The 21,407-nt window shown below is 45.7% G+C and overlaps 4 protein-coding genes across 5 annotated transcripts in view; 1 reads left to right on the top strand and 3 right to left on the bottom strand.

Annotated features, from left to right (window-relative positions):
• Positions 1-214: 214 nt before the first annotated feature.
• smpd1 (sphingomyelin phosphodiesterase 1) lies at positions 215-6,222 on the bottom strand. The gene is made up of 8 exons (XM_084697902.1): positions 5,677-6,222; positions 5,005-5,325; positions 4,438-4,718; positions 4,145-4,318; positions 3,479-3,650; positions 3,160-3,236; positions 2,239-2,384; positions 215-1,702 (listed from the first exon to the last, which is right to left on the bottom strand). The coding sequence occupies exons 1-8, from the start codon at positions 5,884-5,886 to the stop codon at positions 1,275-1,277; spliced, it is 1,809 nt and encodes a 602-aa protein (XP_084554028.1). The 5' UTR covers positions 5,887-6,222; the 3' UTR covers positions 215-1,274.
• Positions 6,223-6,547: 325 nt separating this feature from the next.
• ilk (integrin-linked kinase) lies at positions 6,548-13,985 on the bottom strand. Its single transcript, XM_084697908.1, has 13 exons — positions 13,892-13,985; positions 13,246-13,447; positions 10,249-10,414; positions 10,026-10,121; positions 9,740-9,836; positions 9,486-9,569; positions 9,244-9,329; positions 8,947-9,056; positions 8,524-8,651; positions 8,269-8,390; positions 7,850-7,949; positions 7,200-7,330; positions 6,548-7,117 (listed from the first exon to the last, which is right to left on the bottom strand). Exons 1-13 carry the CDS (start codon positions 13,932-13,934, stop codon positions 6,968-6,970), a joined length of 1,515 nt encoding a protein of 504 aa, XP_084554034.1. The 5' UTR covers positions 13,935-13,985; the 3' UTR covers positions 6,548-6,967.
• A 466-nt stretch (positions 13,986-14,451) lies between these two features.
• timm10b (translocase of inner mitochondrial membrane 10 homolog B (yeast)) lies at positions 14,452-16,431 on the bottom strand. 2 transcript variants are annotated; one of them, XM_084698368.1, is made up of 4 exons: positions 16,360-16,412; positions 16,137-16,199; positions 15,931-16,026; positions 14,452-15,702 (listed from the first exon to the last, which is right to left on the bottom strand). In XM_084698368.1, the coding sequence occupies exons 1-4, from the start codon at positions 16,360-16,362 to the stop codon at positions 14,722-14,724; spliced, it is 1,143 nt and encodes a 380-aa protein (XP_084554494.1). In that variant the 5' UTR covers positions 16,363-16,412; the 3' UTR covers positions 14,452-14,721. The 2 variants fall into 2 exon arrangements, with proteins under 2 accessions (XP_084554494.1, XP_084554495.1); XM_084698369.1 differs by having other exon boundaries at positions 16,137-16,431.
• A 2,773-nt stretch (positions 16,432-19,204) lies between these two features.
• The window catches only part of LOC146288395 (histidine N-acetyltransferase-like), a 5,391-nt gene continuing 3,188 nt past the window's right edge, over positions 19,205-21,407 (top strand). The window contains exons 1-2 of the mRNA XM_084698652.1: positions 19,205-19,495; positions 19,760-19,982. Of these exons, the coding sequence (XP_084554778.1) occupies positions 19,764-19,982 (219 nt within the window). The 5' untranslated portion in view covers positions 19,205-19,495; positions 19,760-19,763. The remainder of the gene's footprint in view (positions 19,496-19,759; positions 19,983-21,407) is intronic.

Genomic DNA, 21,407 nt, shown 5'->3' with positions numbered 1-21,407 from the left:
AAAATCTTGAACAGTGGTCTTCAGGGCCTACTGTCCTGTATGTTAGATGTTTCCCTGCTCCAACACACCTGATTAAAATGAATGGTTGTTATCAACCTCTGCAGAAACCTGTTAACAACCACTCATTTGAATCAGGTGTGTTGGATGATCCGGAACGCTAATCCTTTATTAAAAGAACTAAGTGACTAAACATTCTTAAACAGGAGAATATAAGTCAATTTCAGCATTTCTTTATTTACATGATTTTAGACAAATCTTGAAATACTTACAAGTGTGTGACAAACAACTCACAGCATACATTCATACATCTCTACAATCCTACTGTGGTCCAAACAAGCTGTGCCTTGCCTGTTAACCTCACTCATTCTCTAGTCAACCCCTACCGATTGAACCTAAACAAGTCATGTGCAGATACTAGACTGATGCATTTCTGTGAACCAAGGCGGTTTGGATAAACCAGTAGTTTAATTGATTGACAGGTCAAAAGATTTGAGTCATTTGTTGATCAAAACCCCTGATCCCAAAGACTAAGGAGAAGCTTGATACTCTGAAGACAAATCAGAGGTCTGAAGGCTCTTTCAGCACCCTCTATAGGCCCTTTCAGAAATCAGGAAGAAATTCAGATATAGCACTTTAACACCACACCGTTTCATGTCAAACAAGACAGGCTGAAAAAAAACATTTGATCAAGGCACCATCAAATCGGTCTTTTACTCTGTAAGCAACAAAAATATCCGAACAGCACTTAAGTGGTTCCCCTCAGCCCACCACAACGACTTACTAGCCTTTTAGACTTTGGATTTCACACTTTAAAACATAACATCCAAGTAATGTGACCCAACATATAACCAGACAGCAGCACAACCTGTCATAAACAATGCAATTTTTGGACGTAACTTCTGTGTAGAGCTACATGTAGACGCGATGTCTTTCGGATTCCTCGATTATTGCCCCTTTTTTAGGATAGCTGAGGCCCTGAGGTTGTTTACTGTGGCCCCGAGGTTGTTTACTGTATCAACAAATTCATTATTGCCTGCCATGGTTATTAATCATAATACACTTAGTGGTCATCCCAGACCAAAGATGAAGGAGCAGCTATATCAAACCATGTCTTCCTTCTGACTCCTCCCCCCAAACCCCCCCCCCCCCCCCCCACACACACACACACACACAATACTGAGTCACAATTTAGGTTGATATGGCATTTGCTCGCATTAAATTGGAAGTGGCTGTCAAAGACCAGCCCAGACCAGACGGGTCCGGTTCGGTCCGGTCTAGCAGAGGGTCTTCCTGACGGCTCGGACCATGTCCCCCCCAAAGCCGTTGAGGATGTCGCACTGCTCCAGCTCGTCGTAGCGCCCGCTGCGCAGGAAACACAGGAGGCCCGTCTTGCAGGTCTCCTTGCAGGGCGCAGACACGTGGCCCTTGTGCCTGAGGTACCAGAACCGCTGGAAGACTCGGTCGTCGCTCTGGAAGGTCCGGAGGAGGCCGTCCCAGTCGGAGGGGAACAGGCTGGACACCCCGTAGGCCTCCGAGGCCCGGTACAGCAGGGTCCACTTGGGGTTGGGGTCCGGGTGGGGGGCCAGGGGGGAGGAGGTAGGGGGGTGGTTGGCTTGGGTTAGGTTCAGGATGTAGGTCTCGTGGTCCAGAACCATACGGGAACTGCCTGGGTAGTTGCCGTCCACGAAGTAGACACGGTAGCCTGGTGACACACACACAAACACACACACACACAAGGTACCTGTGAGGATGTTTGATTTATTGCTGCATATGTCCCAAGTATCATTTCTATATGTCTGAAAGAGTGCTGTGAGGACAGATCAATGTCATCAATTCTTTGTCCTTTGATCAGGTCTCGCCATGTGACTGACCGTTGCCGTTACCGATGGGATTAACTTGTGACAAAGAACAGAAAACGGATTGATCGCGTCTGAAGTAACGCGACTTGTGGACGTCGGTTTGAGATGACGAGCAAGGACGCCAAAGTCCACTGTTGAAGAAGCGCTACACGAGGGTGTATAATACCTTGTTGAAATCATTGTTCGTTTGAGAGACACACCTAGAGCCTGATGGCAGGTGTGCCCTCCTAGTCTGCAGACAGCAAAGAGTCCCCGACAAAATTGCATTTGCCGTTTGATCCTTAGCACTGACTTTGTGCATCAGTTCAAACAGCATGCTGTGGCGGAAGCTCAACGGAGGGTGGCCCGTGGCGAGCATTGAGATGGGGCGCGTCCTCACCTGGGTTGAGGTTGATGTAGGTGGTGACGCTGGGGGCGATGAAGGCCACACCCACCGCGCGGGTCATGGTGGCCTCGTCGTAAAACATCTGGAACTCATCCAGGTGCGTGTGACCGAAGAACTGCCCCGTGATGGTGCTCTCGTACCTGGTGGAACCCCCAGACAACGATTAATACTGTTCAAGTCACTGTCTCACACATACACTCATTTCCTGCACCAATTTGATCCCCCAGCTATAAACTCAACAAAATACAACAACATAATAGTCAGGTGCCTAGGCTACGCATCACATGCTACTTGAAATCATTAACCTTTCAGTCAACCTCTGGTTATTGACTTTCCGTGAGCCCAGCCCATCATTAAAACCCATCTCCGAGTAAGTCAGAACTGAGAGTAGACTACATCTCTACACAGTAAAAGAAAAACTCAAACGGGACATTTGTGGGGAAGTAAAACTACAGTTTTGGGATTTGATGCCAACGTTTAAGCTGATCAGTGTTTTTTTTTGCCACAATAATTCTGGTCAACTGAAAAAGGATATTTTACCAGAAATCTATTTGGTACACATTTACCATCTATCCACCATACAAATCGTATTTGTTTGGGGGTAAGACCATACACACACACAAACAGTACAACCATTTCTGTAAGCGCCTCAAAAGCTTGTTGGCAGAAATATTGTACTAAATACAGTGATTAGCTTGTTAGCTTATCCATTCAACCATATATCTATCCACGTTAGCTTAAAAATGCTTTAAATACAGAACTAAGAACTCATGGATGTCATTCAGTGGATGAACAGTATGAACTGTGGAATGAACTGTTGTGAAAAGTGTGGCCACAGCACAGTCATTGACCTGTGAGTGGGATACTGGGAAATAGCTAGCATAAAGTCAGAAATGTTGAGACAGAGTCACAGACCTGTTCATGATGTGATAGTAGTTCCAGCTCCAGCTACTCAGACAGAGCCCAGGAGGGATGTGTCCAATGATGTGGACCTGAGAGACAAACGGAGAGAAAGTCAGACAGCTGTAGGACCTGGATCGATGGGGTTTATCTGACAACCAGCCATGTAGGCTGGTTCAGACTATTCAGCACCAACCCTCTTTAACGACGACTCCGTTTCCTACTAGTTAGACGTTTCTTACCCCTTTCCCCACATCCAAACATCCTATCCTTTAACATCTCATCCCCATATTTTCCAGATCCTCATTCCTTCACACCACCCTTCCTCCATCACCTTCTCTCCCTTCTCCTCGCTGGTCTGCAGGATGTGGACCAGCCACTGGAGCTGGTTGGCTGGGTCCGTGGAGTTCACCATCAGCCAGTAGTTCTCCCTGGCGCAGAAGTTCATGTTGAGGGACACCACGCGAAGTCCAGGCTGGACCTCCACCGTGTAGAAACCTCCATGCCTGAGAGAGAGAGATCCTCAGTCCAAGCCTCAGTGATACTAATACATTTTTGCCGACATATCATTCCAATCTGGGGGTCAACTGTAGCATGGCTAGCCTAGCAAGGGTTCATAGGTGGTTAAAGAACTAGTGGAAAGCACAAACTGCCACAAAACCTTAAGACCACCACTTACACACTGAAACAACGGTGTGTCGCCTTCAGCTCACTGTTTGTGCGCGGTCTTTCGTGTCGGAAAACCTGGGTTCTAATGTCCCCCTCATTACACGACAATATTTAGCTACAGAAGCTAGCTACAGAGCTGTGGTAAACCAGGTACTCCATTCCAACTCCTTGCTCCTCTTCCTCATCAGGAGCACCGCTTCCTCATTACCATTTCTTCAAACTAGAACAAATAGCTTTGCGGCTAACATTCCCAAAAGCAAAGAAGGAAGTTCCACCACAAATCTTTTTCACTTTAAATCAAGACTTCCTGATTCAGAGGAGGTTTCGGTACCTGAGGGTCTTTAGTGCCGGCTCGGGGAGCCACGGCGCCCACTCTTCTGCCATGGTGTCATAGAGCCAGCGGGAGGAGCGGTTGCCGTGGACGAAGGGCGGGGGGAAGCTATTGACCGGGGTGCTCTCGTGATTCCCCACTGCGGGGTACACCTTCACGTGGGGACCCAGGTGTCTGGAAAGGGAGGTAGAAAAGGGGGATGGAGAATTAGAGAAGTTGTGACTGACCTGTGTATTCATGTGTGTGTGTGTGTGTGTGTGTGTGAGACCCAAACGAGCCAATCAATCTCATACTTGTGTATGAGCCTGGAGATAACCGTCAGCTCAGAGAGCTGCTGTTTCCTGGTCTGGGACCAGACGTTGTGAGCCGGGATGTCGCCAGTCCAGTACACCCAGTCCCAGGGCCCCGTTCTGGCAACATTCTCCAGAAGGTTCTCCACAGTACGCAGTGGCAGGTCACACTTGCTGTAGGTACCCCAGTAGCCCGCCTCCCGCTGACGCCAGCTGGGTGAGCCAGAATCGTTACGGCAACACAGGGGGTCCTTACAGTCAGCACTGCTTCCTTCTGCATATGCCTGATGAAAAATGAAACAATAAGAAAGATGTTTACACTGAGGGCACTGTGTCTGGCTGTACCCTTCAGTTACAGTTATCCAGTTACATTTCTATTACACCCTGGCCATCAAAGACAAAACTAGAGCTATTGTAACAGGTCAGGTGGAATCCAAATAAACACACTTTTACCAGTGGGACTTTAACTGTGCAACTACCATAGTCTACACAGCTAGAACAAAAAGTAATGTGAGGGTTATTCAACATGAACAGTGCTCCTCCGCTGCACGCACACACACACCAACTCACCTGGTCCCAATGGATGTCTGTGATGAAGAGCACCCTGTTTTGAGGGGACCCTGGCTTGGGGGGGCTGGGAGGGACGACCGGGGGCTTGGGGACATTGGGCAGGGTGATGTTCCAGGGCGCGTACAGGTCAAAGCGGCCGCAGGAGGAGCCCACCAGCAGGGCGCAGGCCTCGGAGGGCCACAGCAGCGAGCGCTGCAGTGCCCGGATGAAGTCGTCCCTGAACAGCTCGGTGATCTCGCGGCAGACGCGCTCGTCGGCCAGGTGGAGACGCATGCACGCCTCGCCCATCGCATACGCCACTCGCTCCATGTTGTTGTCACTCTAGGGGGGGGAAGTATAATTATGCCGAAGTATAATAAGCCAACTCTTTCAGCATTATTAGTTGTAGGCTAAGTGTGAGGAAAATGAATCAGCCAATGCAAATGCTCTTTTATGACTCAAAGTGGTACATGCACATAATCTATAGCATAAAAAAAGAATAGCCTACGTTAAGTGCATGTAGAAACCTAGATACTTGGGAGAATGCCGTTTCTCAATAATATACAGATTGCTAGGGAACACAGCACAACTTTAAAAGCTGTCGAAGTTTCGGAACTGTCTTTATCGCAATACAGTGTTCCTGGTGAGCTATAGACACGTTGTTTACATTACTGAATTCACAAAAAATCTTACCAGTAAAGCTATATCCAGTATAGTGAACAGGGTTTTGCATATTGGACAGGTGAGATTCCGCCAGTTGAACCCGACCCGAAGTTTATCGATCTCGTCCATAAACGTCAGGGTCGGCTCATCAAGAACGGGATGAGACGAACCGTACGGCGACGACACCACCAAAACAAAACCTATCAACCCAATAGTCACCGGGAGGGATGCAAGCCTCATTGTTCAGAGCTAATTGAAAACGATCTCTAAAACGTTTTAAGTAGCCGAAAAGAACCAGACTTAAAAAGAAACCTGGCTTACAGTCGACTATATCAAGCATGTACCATAACACCTCTTTTACAAAACCAACCGCTGTCAACAAACAGGAAATGTGCTCTGCTGCCAAATTAGCTGTGACAAAAACGAGCTTCCCTTTTCAGCCTCTGGACAAGAAACGAACGATAAATGTCCGTACTTCATAGAAGTTCACATAAATAAAGGTCAGTGAAACCTTCAGCAACGGTCTGATCGGTCTCACTTCGTTGGTATTCCTCAAGTTAGGATCAGACTTCAAAATATCAGCTGACTGGTCATGTGATCGAGCACCAGCGGCTGTTGTGTTTATAACAAATGTGCTGACTAATTGAATGATTGACAGATCAGTCCGGTTAAGTCAGGCAATGTATTGCTAAATTGATCTTTTTGGCACGGGTTTCCATTTAAAAGAATCATGTATTAATTTTGCGTATCGCATGACTGTGTCAACATTGCGCAATGGCTCATTTCACAACAGAGGCTACCGCGTTACATACAAATCTTGCTCCAAATAATCAACGACAACATTAAAAGTCATTCAATAGGCAAAAAATGCTTGAGGCGTAATGGACAAAATGACACAAAATTAGACAAAGCATCAAGTTTATTGATATGCATAGATGTTGAAACATGTTACAATGCTCTTTTGTACATATATTTAAACCGATTTCATGTGCACGTGTCTCTCTATAAGCAATATGCAGTTACTCAGTACAGGACTAAGGACTTTGGTGATTTTCTGCAGCCACAGTGAACTATTAAAAGCTCTATGCAGCTAGAGCATCATAACCTTTGGTTGACACCACTTTGGCCCAACTTTTTAAAAACATGAGTAGATACTAGCTTAGTCAGTGGAAAGATAGATAGATGGACGGTTTGAAGTGAAAGGCAGCATTATAAATACACAAGGAAACACTCGAGTGGTGCTGATGGGGACAGCTGGAGGACAAGCCGGAGCGAGGCGCCGGGAAGCGGAGAGGGAGGGCGCGGGGTTTGGGACGGGCCCTCACTTGTCCTGCATCTTCTCCAGGATGGGGACGATCATGTCAAATTTGGGCCTCTTGGTGGGGTCCTCGTTCATGCAGAGCCTCATCAGCTTGCAGATGTGCGGGGAGATCCCAGGGGGGATGGTGGGCCGCAGACCCTCCAGAGCCACCTAAGGAATGGCACGAGACGGCGGTAATGTAGGGGCCTGTACCCCAACACACACACAAACACATGCACACCAGTACACACACCTTCATCCCTATCTCCATCTGTGACAGGTCAGCGAAGGGTACCTCCCTGGTGACCAGCTCCCAGGTGAGCACGGCGAAGCTCCACATGTCGGCTGACCTCCTGTTGATGTCCTCGGGCTTCTTCTGGAGGGCTGGGGGGGGAGAGGGAGGAGGGCAGAGGGTAATGGATGAGATGTGAAGGGAGGGAGACTGGAGGCGGAATTCGATTTGGCGCCAGAAAGCCTGAGGCGCACGCGGAGGAGAGGGGGAGGGAACGTAGCAGGTACACGTTTAAAGTGAGCTGGCCAGAAGATGAACTAAGTCTGACTAACTCTTAACAGTTGGGACTAAATAACATGGCCTGGCCCTCAGTGAAGTGCACTGTATGTGTGTGAGAGAGACACACGGAGAGAGTGTGTGAGTGTGAGTAAGAGAGAGAGAGAGATTGAGTGTGTGTGTGTGTACTACTTGGAAAGGCCAAGGGAGGGGGATGAGGAGAAAGAGAAAAGGCTAGAGACAGAGCGAGAGAGACAGAGAGAGACAGAAAGAGAGAGAGAGACAGAGAGAGAGAGACAGAGAGAGAGAGACAGAGAGAGAGAGACAGAGAGAGAGAGACAAACAGAGAGAGAGAGAGAGAAAGAGAGAGAGAGAGAGAGAGAGACAGACTGTACCTTCAGGTGCCATCCATGCAGGAGAATACATTCGGCCAGGACACTGGAAGGAGAACTTGGCATCAGCCATACTGATCCTAGCAGTCATGTCCTCATCAATCTGCCAATCAAAAACACAGTGTACTAAAGCAGCGTGTCAAAGCATGACACCAAGCAGGAACCAAACAATACAATGCCATCATCTTGCGTGCTCATCCCATGTTTAAATGAAGATAGGGTTGTGTTTGTGTAGTAAATATGACACTCAATTTCTCATTTGAAATACTGGTAACTACTTAGTCACACTTCACGTGCCTGCTGAGAGCAAACTTGTGGATCAGTCCCAAAAGACAGCCCACTTAAATTCCTTTTAATGCACTTCCATGTCATGGATTGCAGGACCTGACCCAGGTGTGACGGCTAGGTTGTGGTATTCTCACCATGACAGTCTTGCTGTTGAGGTACAGTCGGGGAACCATGGGTTCCAGAGTGTGTAGGAAAGCCATCCCACTGGCTATGTCCAACGCAAACTTCACTGCCTGAGTCTGGTCAACAACCAAAGCTGGGGGGGGGGGGGGAGGAGTGGTGAGGAGAGGAGATGGGAGAGAAGAGGAGATGGAGTACGGTGAGAATTCTAGGAGCCGTCAGTAACAGACGGCACACTGACTCACGTCAACACACACTCGAGTACTCACTGGTGCCCTGGTGCAGTATGTTGTAGAGGGATCCGTAGGGCATGTAGGGGGTGATGATGATGGCGTGGGGGGAGGGGGGAGACTGGCAGGCCCCCAGGACAGGGAGGATGTTAGGGTGGGAGAATATCCTAATGGGGGAGGGCGGGAACAGGGGAGGGAGAAAGAGGGAGAGCTACTGTCGCTGACGCAGTAACCCCAGTCAGGTCAAACTAGGCCACAAGGACACACACGGTTATTCAATCACACACACCAGAAACAGGGTGTCCTCAATACGGTGCGGTGTCGGGATCCAGTACATTCTGGTTCTCTGCTGTGTACTGTGTGTCTAATCAGAGGCATGCTGTCAGATCTGCTGAGGGAGAAGAGCATGTCTTTACGGTGACTCTCCCGGCTGCAGGTCAGTGGACAGTGTCGTGGCAGTACCTGAGTTTGGGGTGCTCCTCGTTGAAATCTCGGCTCTTCCTCGTGGTCCAGTCTCGGACATGTAGAACCTTAACCACGATCTCGTCCCCCTGCCAACGACCCTGCCAAAGCTGTGTGTGTGTGTGTGTGTGTGTGGGGGGGGGGGGGCAAGAGAGGACAAAGAAAGAGAAAGATGGGGAGATGCGGGAGGAAAAAGGAGAGTTGGAGACATTGATGGAGTTGGTGGCCGAGAATGAGAGAGAGAGAGACATAGAGACAAAGCGAGAGACAGAGAGAGACGGGGCAGCCAGGACTGACCTCTCCAGATTGGTTCTCGTTGAGCTTGGCCAGAAGGGACAGCTGCTTGAAGTCTAGCCCGGCCTGCTTGTTCAGAATGCCGTTACCTGGCAGGTGAAAGAGAACGAGAGGACCAAGGCTGCTCGCTTCAGTTCGAAACACACTCGCACTCCAAAACGTGTGAATGTGGAATACAAGCCAAATTTGTGTAGACATTTGGAATGAGTGTGTGTGTCATCCATGTGTCATCCAATGTGACTTACGGGGCCGTGTTCGCATGGTGCCCTTCCAGAAGGTTTCCTTGTAGGGGACTCTGGTGAGACTCTGGCCTTCTTTCTCTGCCTTCTCTAATACATACACAATCCACAATGCCATTAGCCAGCTATCAGATACACTGATCGAAGGGCACAAAATGCCATCCTGAGATTTAGTTAGTCAAACTCAAAACCTAAGCATAAACCATGATATAGTTTGATTTATTGTGATGAGTGAAGATGGTTGTAGAATGACCTCTGACCTTTGAGGATCTGTCTGAGGTGGTCCTTGGCCTTGTCCAGGGGGGTTTCCCCAAACCTGTTACACACATGCACCTGGGCTCCACTGGCTACCAGGTCCTGACGCACACACACGCACACACAAGGTGTCTCCAAATGTTGTTTACATTGTGTAGAAGTTCCTTTGGAACTATACTTTCAGTACAGCATCACAACAGTTTCATTCTGGCAGCTAGAGATACATTTTTCGACCAGTAGAGGGCAATGTAACCTTTAGTGTGTATGTGTGTGTGATGCGTGTAGAAATACCTCTGCCACCAGGTCCTGTCCCCAGAAGCAAGCATAGTGGAGTGGAGTGTTGCCATGTTCGTTGACTGTGTTGGTGTCTGCTTTGCACTGGATCAACTGATAAAAAAGTTCTGGTTAATAATAATGAATGATAACAATGTTCCTGTGGCCGTGTTTGACAGCAATGTTAAGGAGTCTGTGTGTGTGTGTGTGTGTGTATGTGTGTGTGTGTGTGTATGTGTACCTTAGCCACAATTTCCCTGTGCCCATGGCTGGCGGCGAGGTGGAGGGGTGTGTCGTCACCTCTGTTCAGCACGTTAATGCGACCCCCTCTCATGATCAGCATGTCCACCACCCCACTCCTCCCCTCCCGACACGCCCAGTGAAGGGGGCTGAAACCATGGTCATCACTGAGGGACGGGGGCCCAGACCAGGGGGGGGAGAGAGAGAGAGAGAGGGGGAGAGAGATAGAGAGAGAGCGCGAGAGAGAGAGAAAGACAATAGAGATAGAGAGAGAGAGACAGTGAGAGAGAGAGAGACAGCGAGAGAGAGCGAGACAGCGAGAGAGAGACAGCGCGCGCGAGAGAGATAGAGATAGAGAGAGAGAGAGAGAGAGAGAGAGAGAGAGAGAGAGATAGAGAGAGAGAGAGAGAGAGAGAGAGAGAGAGAGAGAGAGAGAGAGAGAAGACGTTACCAGATACTGGGAACCGGGTTTTCATTCAACTCATTTTGGCGAATGCCATATTTGGTTGTGTTTTTCGCGGGGTGGAAATCAATGTGGCGAAAGAGCAATGACAAAAATGCTCATTCGACAGCTCTCTCCCCCCCCCCCCCCTCGCTTTTCCCTCCCCTCCCCTGCCCTTGGGTGACCTACCGTGTCAAGCGCGGAGCCTCAGTGGGTTAAATTTACTTTTATGGACCTCACGTAAGCACATGACCGTGTCCCGCTGACCGCCTCCCTCTGTTAAAAGCCCAGTGTGACGTGCAGTCACATCCCTGTTCCGGTTCCCCGCGACCTCCCCCTACTACATCTGACCCCATGACCCCCACGCAGCTGCTGGGCTTTCTCACAGTCCTCTGCCAAGCCCCAGACCACCAGAGAACACACACTCACTCACACGCGCACGCCTGCTTGTCAACAGAACAGTATGTCCAGTAGGGCCTCTTAACCCATGCTATGATAGGTATGACAGGGTTGAGAAAAACCTAGAGTAGGAGATTTGACCATTTCACAAGGATGTGTCTGAAAACTATAGGTCTCTGTGTCCTGTCTTGTCCCGTCTGTTGAAACCCTGGGATGCTATAGCATGTGAATGGAGTCCATGCTTTGACTCTGTTGGCTATAAACAGGATGAAGGGGGGGACTCAGGAATGAGAGGGAGGAAAAACAACAACTGTGGAATCCTCTGTCACATCCTTTGCAATTCTGTTTCCAACTCATTCTAGCGAATTTTCTTTCTTCGTTTCTTCGTCTCTCCCTCTCTTTCCGAGTCTCAATCGCTCCCTCTTTTTTCCCCAGTCTCCCCCTTTCCTGTCTCTCTTTCTCTTTGCTCTCTGTCTTTCTAAGGAATTGTCTGCCGTCCCAGTGGGGAAGGCAGACAACATTCACAATGACGTATCTAAGTTGTCAGCGCTCTGTCTCCCAGCCCCTACGATGAATTGTGTCAGTAGATCCTTTTAAACAAATACTGAGGCACTATGATCATGTCCAAACCAGGACTCGGAGGTGTTAGTGTGTGTATGTGTGGGTGTGTGTGTGTGTGCATGCTTGTGCACGTACAGATGCGTTCCAGCATGTGTTTACATGACTGCTGAGTAGCCCAGCCCTAGAACAGAGCAGAGGAAATAGCCCTGGCTACCAACACAGACACGCGCTCACACACACAAACACACACCAATGCGCTGCTCATATAAGGGCTGGCCTTGGGAAGGCAACTCTGTTATTAACATCCTGGGGTTGAAACTGATTCCTGGAACAGAAACAGCAATGGAGTAGAAGGGAGGAGAGTGCAGCTAGCACCACACAGTTTAGTAATCAGCGCATCTATGATCAGACCCTACACACATTCCTGTATACACTGTGGTACTGGTAACTCCCGGCCTTTCGGGGAATAAATCCGACAAGACAAGCACACTCATTCAGGTGTTGAGTTTGAGAAGGAAATCCTATGAAATGAAGAAACGTGTAGCAGACATCTCTTTGTCATTTCTGTCTTTCTAATCTCTCACCGGCAGGATGACAACACTTTTTTTCAAGAGGGAACTAGATTTGCCCGTCGGGCTTTCCTCAGGGTGTGGGAGGAAACAGCTTGACTAAATATTAGAAGCCAGCTAGCAATTTAGCTAGCTAGCAATTTAGACTAAAGACTAGACAGAGGGAGGGTAAACTGTTACCGTGTGTTATATTTGCACTCCTGCAGCAACTGTCTCTGCCTTTCTAGGAATCCATCCTCTGACCCAAACTAAGACATGAGACTTAAGGTCTTGGAGCCAAACTCACTTGTTTATTTCCACTGAGATTCGAAGGTAAGATAGGCGTGTTTATTTCACGTTCAACTGAAGGCTGGCTAGAAGGGATCCTCATAGTCATCCATCTCTCACGCTGACTCTGTCCATTTTCTCTCTCCCTCCATCTCTCATGTCTTTTCTCTGAGCTCTTGGCGCTAAAGGCTGTGGAGGCCAGGACTTTGTGTTACTATTTCTGTCTGGAGATGACATCAGCAGAAGAGAAAAAGAAAAAGAATTGAGGAGAAAAGAGAACAGAGGTATCCAAAAAGTGAGTAACACGGAAACTATTTTTCGGTCCCATTCTACTGAGCCAGGGATCCCTCTAAGCAGTCAGCACACATGCACCCCCCCTCCACACACACACACACACACACACACTATGACCAGATGTGGTGTGGTGACTCCCATCTCGCCAAGCCTGGAAAAACAGACTAACATAATTGATGAGTATAGCTGGGAGAGATAGATACTGTTGCTGCCCTCTCCAAGAGAAGTGCCCATATGAAGCATTAGATTTTGTCGAGGCAAACACCAAACTCAAGCTTTAAATTAAAAAGAAAAAGTGCAGCACTCTGAATGTTGGCCATTGTCATCATCCTCTTCATCATCCACACCACCATCCCCATGAAACAATCCCAGAGATGGAGACCTGTTGCATTGATTGTGTGTGTGTGTGTGTGTGTGTGTGTGTGTGTGTGTGTGTGCGCGCATGTCTAGGTGTGTTTCCACTCACCCCTGGTTAAGGTCATTCTCTGTGTTGTCCAACCACAGACGCACAGCTACAGAATTGCCCTCCCGACACTGAGTGAAGATGTCATCCATTTTTCTCTCCTCTACCCAGTCTCCTTCTTCCTCCTCCCCCTCTCTACTCCTCCTGACTCGTTTCTCTGTGCTGTGGGAGGATGTGACAGTTGGGGTCGGCGGTCGTGCGGCAACTAAGTGTGGGGGTGAAGGGAGCAACTGTTCAGTCACTATACTATAGTCTGGAAGTGGAAAGGGGTGGATGAGTGATTGAGACGAGTCAACGCTGCCTACACTTCCCAAAACGGACATAAATGATGTGGGTGTCCTTAATAAACGTGTTGCAGACAAATCACATAATTTTAGAGGTATACACAAAGCAGAATTTGAGTGACGATGGTTATTTATTTCACAGAGCAAAGTCAACGCCATGCAACTTAAGTAAATAATTTAAATTATAGCATAGTTTTAAACCACGTAAAAAGTTTCTCGACAAATTCTAACTTCTAGGTTTAAATCAATTTTTTTCACCGTGCGTGCAGTTCGTCTTTCGCTACCTCTATATATTTCACTGTCTGACATAGAACAAGGTAAAAAACACGAATTGGACGGTATGATCATTAGTCTTGCGGTCTTACCTGCTCGATGCAAGAAAGCGGCTCCCGTTAAGTCCCTTTTCATTTGGTACAGTTTGTTGTGCCCGCTCCCGGTGCCCACGCCCCATTCAACATCTTTGCTTGATGTAATTCTGTCACGATGAGTATTGCTAGACATTTGCCCCCTCTTGTGGAACGAAAGAGTCCCTACTTTGCCTCAGATTCTGAAATTAGTCCTGTTCGTATATCTAGGCTACAAATCGCATTTTCATGCCCTTTTCACAAGCATGGCTTAACATTTGCCCACATACACCAATTTAAAACTTAATCCATGATTGATGTAAATGCTAATGGGATTATATGACACCTTTATTTAAGTGTTCACTAAATACATTCATCCTCTTGCACCAGACCAATCCCTTGATGTATTCAGTAACCAGCATTCTTGTGTCAACAGGAATATCTAGTAGGTAAAGTAAGTTTGACTGCACCATTAACAAGATGGATGTCTTGGCTCTGTTTTAACTTGATCACAAGGACCGCTGTTAAGACTGCACTCATTCCTACAGGACTGAAACACACATGAAAACCAGACACAGGAATTCCACAGAATAATATTTTATTTTTATTTGAAAAAAAAATTCTGGTCATCCAACACTGTACATGGCTATACTGTGTACAATAACATGGCATAGACATGAACATGGTATTTCTCATCTCCTCATTATAGTAATTAATGGACAGTTGCTCCATCTTAAAAAAGGTTTATAAGTTGGGGTAACAGCTGAAACAAATTGACCAGGCCTGATACCCTTTTTTAACCAGTTCCACGCTTACTTACCATACTAATTAAAACTAATCTGCTCATTCACTCAAGAAGGGGGCGGAGAGTCCTGTTTGGTCAAAGTGGATGATTCTATACTGGGGGAGATGGACACGTCGCTACTGCTGGTGACTGGGATGCTAACCATCTGTGAAGGGGCTCCGGAAGGAGCCAGGACCGGAGCAGACATGACCACTTCGGGCATGCCCAGGTTGGGTGCCATTACTGGGGCAGATACAGCAGGAACCCCTGGGGCTGCTGGAGCATGTGGGATATCACACAGCCCAGAACTAGAGACTGATGTAACCTCTACTGGTATCCCTGTTGCTGCCGGTGTCATCGTAGGTGGAACTGATTTTACCAGTGAAGAGTTTCCTGGCACAATAGGGGCCGACACACCTACATTTGTAGTTGTGAGCCCACTTACAATAGAATGAGATTCTAAAGGTGGGACTACGGTAAAAGCAGTTCCGCTCACAGCTTCGGATACTGAGGGGAGAGTTGCTGCTGCTGGGGTGATGGCGGGCATAGCGATGGCCATTTTGCCATCTTGCATGGGAGGAGCAGCAATTGAAACAGAGGATGTAGGCACAAGATCAGCAGGGGACTCTAACCACGCTGGGTTTAGGACCGGGCTGGACATCGCCGGTACCTCTGCTGTCCCTAGGGTGTCACCTAGGGCAGGGCCTGGGCTCTGCATGACAGGGACATCAGCTGAAAGTCCTGTTGGAGTGGTCTGGAGGCCTGTAAAATCTCCTGCTCCACTCAACGCTGAGGAGATCATCTGGGGTGTTTCTGCTGGTACTAAGGGAAGTGGAGATTCCGCTACAGCAGACCCCCCTGGAAGAGCACCAGCCCCAGCCTCCTCTGAGGCCCCGGCTGCTTCCACTGACCTGGCTGCCTCCGCAGCCTTGCTCTCCATCTCCTCCATGCGGCGCTGCACCATTTTGGGCATCAGCTGAACGTAAGTGCCCATCAAGCGGTGGTTGGAGCGGATCAGCTTTCCTGCACAGTTGTCCGCACAGCGCTCCTAAAGGACCACATTATGATATTTAGCCACCCATATTGGATCGTTAATAGGATTCATTCCATAAATTCATCAACATCGTATGATTAAAACCAATTATCAGACTGCTAGACAAGCCAAAGCTCACCGAACAACAGTGACGATGTGGGGAAGCATTTCAAATGGCTTGTCAGTTGACTACTTGAATGGAAAACCACGACGGGGAAGCTACTTATTCCATTTATGACATACCTCGTCCATAGTGAGGCTCCTGTAGTTGAAATTGCTGGAGCATCGCTGGAAACAAATCTCTGTCATGCGGTTGTAGACCATGAGAAAGTCCCGAAGCTACGGAGACAGTCAGTGGTTGATTAGAAATAACAACGTTTATAGAAACATGGCTGTTCAGAAACTTGCTAATCATTGCCTATATAATAGGCGTTAAGAGGTTAACTTACATTCCGTAGCTGTTGTTGCTCAGATTCCATGGCAAGGCTGTCAGAAAGGCTAATGCTAGCAAGCTAGTTTTGTAGCCAAGAAATGTAAATTACTTGGGCTGCTTGAAGCAATCTATGTCCACGACGTATATGTTAAGATTTCTTGTGGTCTATTTTCAAAATCGGGTACACAAACCGCAGATTACACGAGAAAAAAAATTGTAATGAAATTACATTAATTTACCATAAGCGAGTAGCATGACTTTCATGTGCGCTGCCATGTTTTTCACCGGTGGTGACGCCCTCTTATGACGTCCGCATTGCCGGGGTTGAATCAGACACTACTCAATTCTACCATAGTATTTAGGATGCTGGACAATTATTTTATGACCATTACATAGACTATTCAATTGTGTCTAAAACACTACAATAACACCATATTATCCATTACATCAAAGTAGCACTTTTACAGTGGCTATTTGTAAACCGGTATTCTCTGATTCACACAACCCTGCAGGGTGAAACCAGCGAGAAAGACTAATTGTTAGCCTATTTGTACGTGAAAGTAACATAAATAACAATATGTAATAGTAATGCAATGTGTATCATCAAACATGAGTAGGCTATAGCTTTAACGGCCTGGGTGTTTTACAGCCTCCACTCATAAGCAAGGTTGAAATAAAACATGTTCCCATGCAGACCTATTACACAGACACAAATAACGGATCGAAACACATTTATTACTTTACATTAGAAGAAATAATAGTTTTTTTTTAAATCGACTATAAACGAAAAAGGATGTCTCCAAACCTTTTTTCGGCACAAATGAGATCATTTTATGTCTGGCCATCGTTTTGTTTTGTGGAGCCAGGTCGAAAAAAATAGACCTATTGCTTAGTTCGCGTAGAATAAACAACTAAATTAATACTGCCTTGTGTTTTTAATGTTTTGAATTTCATCAGCTTCATGGTTCTGTGACCTTCAAACTACTTTGAAAATAAGGCTTCTATGTAGCACACTTTTGTTTGTAAATTTTGTCATGCAATTTTACATAATTTTCGAATTTCATTAGCCCCTTGGTCATGTGAACTACGGACCTCAAACGAGCCCCAAATAGTGCACAGTCTTTTGATTGTCAATTCTCACACTATTGTACAATCATTTTTGACATTTGTATTTAAATTGTGGCCTAATTACTTCAAATATTGTTCAGAATTTCCACTGAGTATGCATACAACACCCTTTTGTTTGTTCATTGTCAACTCGCATGCTTTTGAAATGTTTTCATTTCTGGTCCATTTCATTTATTGAAATGTCAATAACTCTCCAGTCTTGCAACCTACTGACCTTAAATTACTTGCAGAATATACACTGACTAGCCTCAAGTATTGCACTGCACACCCTTTTGATTGTCCATTTTCATCTCATACAATTTTACATTTTTCACATTTTTGAATTCAATAGCTCCTTGGTCATTTGACCTACTGACCTCAAACTGCTTTCAGAATATAATCTGACCTGACGTATAATGCACAGCATGGACATTTTTTCTGTCCATTATCTGGCCACCATTGTTGGGGTGTTCAGTATAAACATTGGCAAGCAAACCCCTTGCAGCCAACATCATAGTCTAAGAGTTCCCTCTCTATGCCTGCTATGTATGATTAAAAACAAGACCCTCAAATGGGTAAATAAGAAAAACGTAATTTAGAAATTCGCCATCAAAAGGCAAAATTGTTCCATCCCCAACTTTTGCGTCAACATCAATTCAACCAAAAGACAAATGCACTCTCCTGTAAAACAAAGGAGCAACTTAAGAGATGTTGAGAAATGTAGATGTAGAAAACAAGACTGAAATACTTCAACAGAGGATGAACACTGTCCAGGTCCATTTCCAGTTAAACAAAGAGCTGGCGTGGTAAGGAGACCCACTTCATCAATGAACAGCCAGAGTAAGAGGATGGAGACCATTGTAAGAAGGTTTGCACAGCAATGATGTCTGTTCAGTTATTAACTGCAAATCCAAATATCCATTGAAAGGGACAGGCATTTAGAAGCCATGGCATCACAGACATAGTTCTGCACAATGCAGCCTTTTTGGAAGGCAAGGCCAAATATGTCAGAGAGAGAAACTTGTGCATGTAGAACGCATGAACATTTTTGCCAGATGCTGCACCAGCTGGGGGTCATTGACACATCATCGCTTGCAGAACTGATTGCTGCCCACCACAGTGTGACCACGGCAACAAGACATTCATGTAAGGAGTACGTTAGACCTTCAAAGAGAGTACAAAAAGAAACACTGCTGGTAGAACACCAGCAGCAATTGTTGGAAGTTGGCAGAAGTGGAGTGGATTCCGTTATGGTTAGTTTTTTCAAGGTTCATGTAGTTTTGTTTCAAAATCTTCCTATTACTTGATTGTAAATACCTTAATATTTATTATTTTTTCCAAAACCTATTTATTATTACTGAAACATTTAATTTCATTAATTAGAGTTTAATTAGAGTTCCAAAATTTGTAGTTACAGTATATTTTTATTTATCATGCATTATCATTTTTCTGATGCTGAACTTGAATATTGTAGCAATGAGCGATCAATGAAATGAAATATTTTAGCTTATGAATAAGTAATCACTACAACATCTCAATTAGATCGGTTATGCAATATTCCAATAAAAATGTACTGTAATCCATCCTGACTGTTATTGTTGTAATGAGAAAATATCCTTGGTAGTTATGAAAAATGCAATAAAAAAATAATAATAATCTACTACAAAATGGCCAAATAGTTTGTCAGTATATAAAAAAATCAAAAACAATACTGTAATAAGTACTAATGATATAACTTACAATCAGTACTGCACTATGTGAAATTTCTTTTTCAAGGTAACCATGAAAGTTCCTTTGTCTGCTACACTGTGGGTGACAGTGCCATATGCTTACCCCTAGAGGGGGCACAAACACATGAGAATACATAAAAATGTAGCATGTGTGTGTCATTAGGAGATGAAGGGTGTGTGTGAAAGAAATCCAGTGCACCTCCCCCACAAGTAAGCATAAAAATTATTAGGAAGTTTTCCCACAGCCCACAGTTTTCCTGAGTTACATTTTCTCACAGTTCCCTGGGCTGGACTGTGCTTTAACCAATATCAAGAGGGAGAGTGTGCGTGTGTGTGTTCGCATGGCAAAAATGAGGGTCTAGAGAGGGAGGGTGTAAAACCTGGATCTCATCCGGTATCCCTAGACACATGACTCTGCCACAGAGCAACAAAGTCTGAATTCATTGGAAAGAGAAAAGAACACAAACTGAGAAGTGTTTGGTCACTGAAAATTCAGCGTTTGTGAATGTTCCGGCATTTTCATCGTCTTTCTTTCTAGGTAAGTGAAAGTTTGCATTGCAAGTTGAAACTAAGTACTCCTAAACATTCTCCATTATCGCATTCTGTCATGTTCAGACGTGTTTCAGAAGTTTTTATATAGTCTTTAGTGAGCAATGCGGTCAGACTTTAGTTTCATATTTCCCTTTTTTTCCCACAATGCAGAGCAGTAGAATAATATTTTTGTGTTAAAGAGTTATTCAGTCTTTGTATTTCTCTCTGTCTTTCTTTTCTCTCTCTTTCTCTGTGACCCTTTTCCTTCCAGAGTTATGGATGGGCAGAGTGGTGGCAGGGCTGGGGAAGAAGCAGAGTGCATAGGGAAGAGTCAAGGCTTGACCTTCTGGCTGGCCAGGCCGGAGGATTACCAGGAAGTCATGTCCATTTCTGATGACATCTACTGGGGGAACGACTACCTGCCCTATCGCTACCACATCTGGATGACTCAGCCCCATCGACTGGTCATACTGGCACGCAAGAACAGCAAACTGGTGAGACTGGAAATGTTAGAACTGCTGGCTGGGACACACACTTGGATGGTCCCAGCTTCCTGTGACGTTCACAGGTTCCATGCTTAAATATCCATAATTGATGTACAGCATTGCCTGTTCCAGTCTGAGATGTAAAAATACCCCCAAAAAGAGATAGAAAGACAAACGTTTTCTAGCGTTCTCTAAAGGATCTCCTCGGGTAACAGAAGTTTTAATGCTTGCCATATAAACGATGTCTTCAGTAGAACATGAATCATATGGGCCTTGCAGATAACAGAATAATCTGTGAGAACGGAAAACACACTGTGTACGTGCTGCGTCAGGAGCAATAGATAACAAGAGGTCAAACTCAGGAGAGATCACAGAAAAGGGCCCTTAATCGCTAACTTTCTAAGATTTTTTATTTTTTAATTTTTTTACACAGAAAAAGATAATTTCCGGGTCCTCGTTTTAGAAATCAATCCACAATGGCATCATTTTGTGATATCATGGGATTAGCAAAATGAGAGGCTAACCAACAAGCTAGCTACACTGACAGGACTAACAAACTGCAGGTTACTTTATGTGATGACGTGTAGCCAGACCGTGATATCCAGAAGATTGAACATGCTGACAGTGATTAAATGTATTAGTTGTAAAGTGTAGTTGCCTTTTTTAGGACGCTTCCCACTATGACCCTGGAATTTTCCAAAACTGTGAGTCATTAACACTCTACAGTTGCCTCTAATGTGTGGCAAATGATCAATAGACTATGTGAGGTGACACTTTACATTAATCAGGGCTCTCAAGTCTCACACATTTGTCGTGAGACACGCATTTCAACCATTTCTCATGCAACACCTCGTTTTTCTCACGTTGAGAACTAAGGGATAACTTTTCCCGTTTTATATACAATTAATGGACGAGGCAAAGGCATAAGGAGAGAAGTTTTCTGCCGTGTTGATAGTTACAGAGTAAAATGAACCAGCCAATCAGAAACATCACCAGTACCTGTACTTTCAAAAGGGGACAGCTATTTAAGTATTCATTTTAAGTATTAATTATTATTTTTAATCAAACATTTGATAATACTTGAGAGCCCTGCATTAACGTGACATTAACTACCTTGTATCCCCATAGCAATACCTCTAGTAAAAACATTATAGGTACACGTTGATTGCTATGTAATTAAATGGCATGAAGTGTTTGAACTGTAGTGTTTGAAACTTGCAGATTTCTGAGTGCCCCTCCCAGCTGGTCAGCACGTTGAGCAGTCTTGGGCGTTGGCCTACACCTTCAGACCCTGCTGTGTATTACAGTACACATAGTCCCATAATGCTAACGCTAATGCTATCAACACACACACTCACACGTTCACCTGTCAAATGATTCATAATGAACGACACACACGACAGCACCGCTTTAAAGTTTTAATGACAGTTTAGC

Source organism: Hypomesus nipponensis, chromosome 5 (assembly GCF_054491055.1).
Source record: "Hypomesus nipponensis isolate SF chromosome 5, ASM5449105v1, whole genome shotgun sequence".
NCBI classification, from domain to species: Eukaryota; Metazoa; Chordata; class Actinopteri; order Osmeriformes; family Osmeridae; genus Hypomesus; species Hypomesus nipponensis.
The sequence above is the reverse complement of the archived record's forward strand: the minus strand, read 5'-3'. Positions and strand labels throughout refer to the sequence as shown.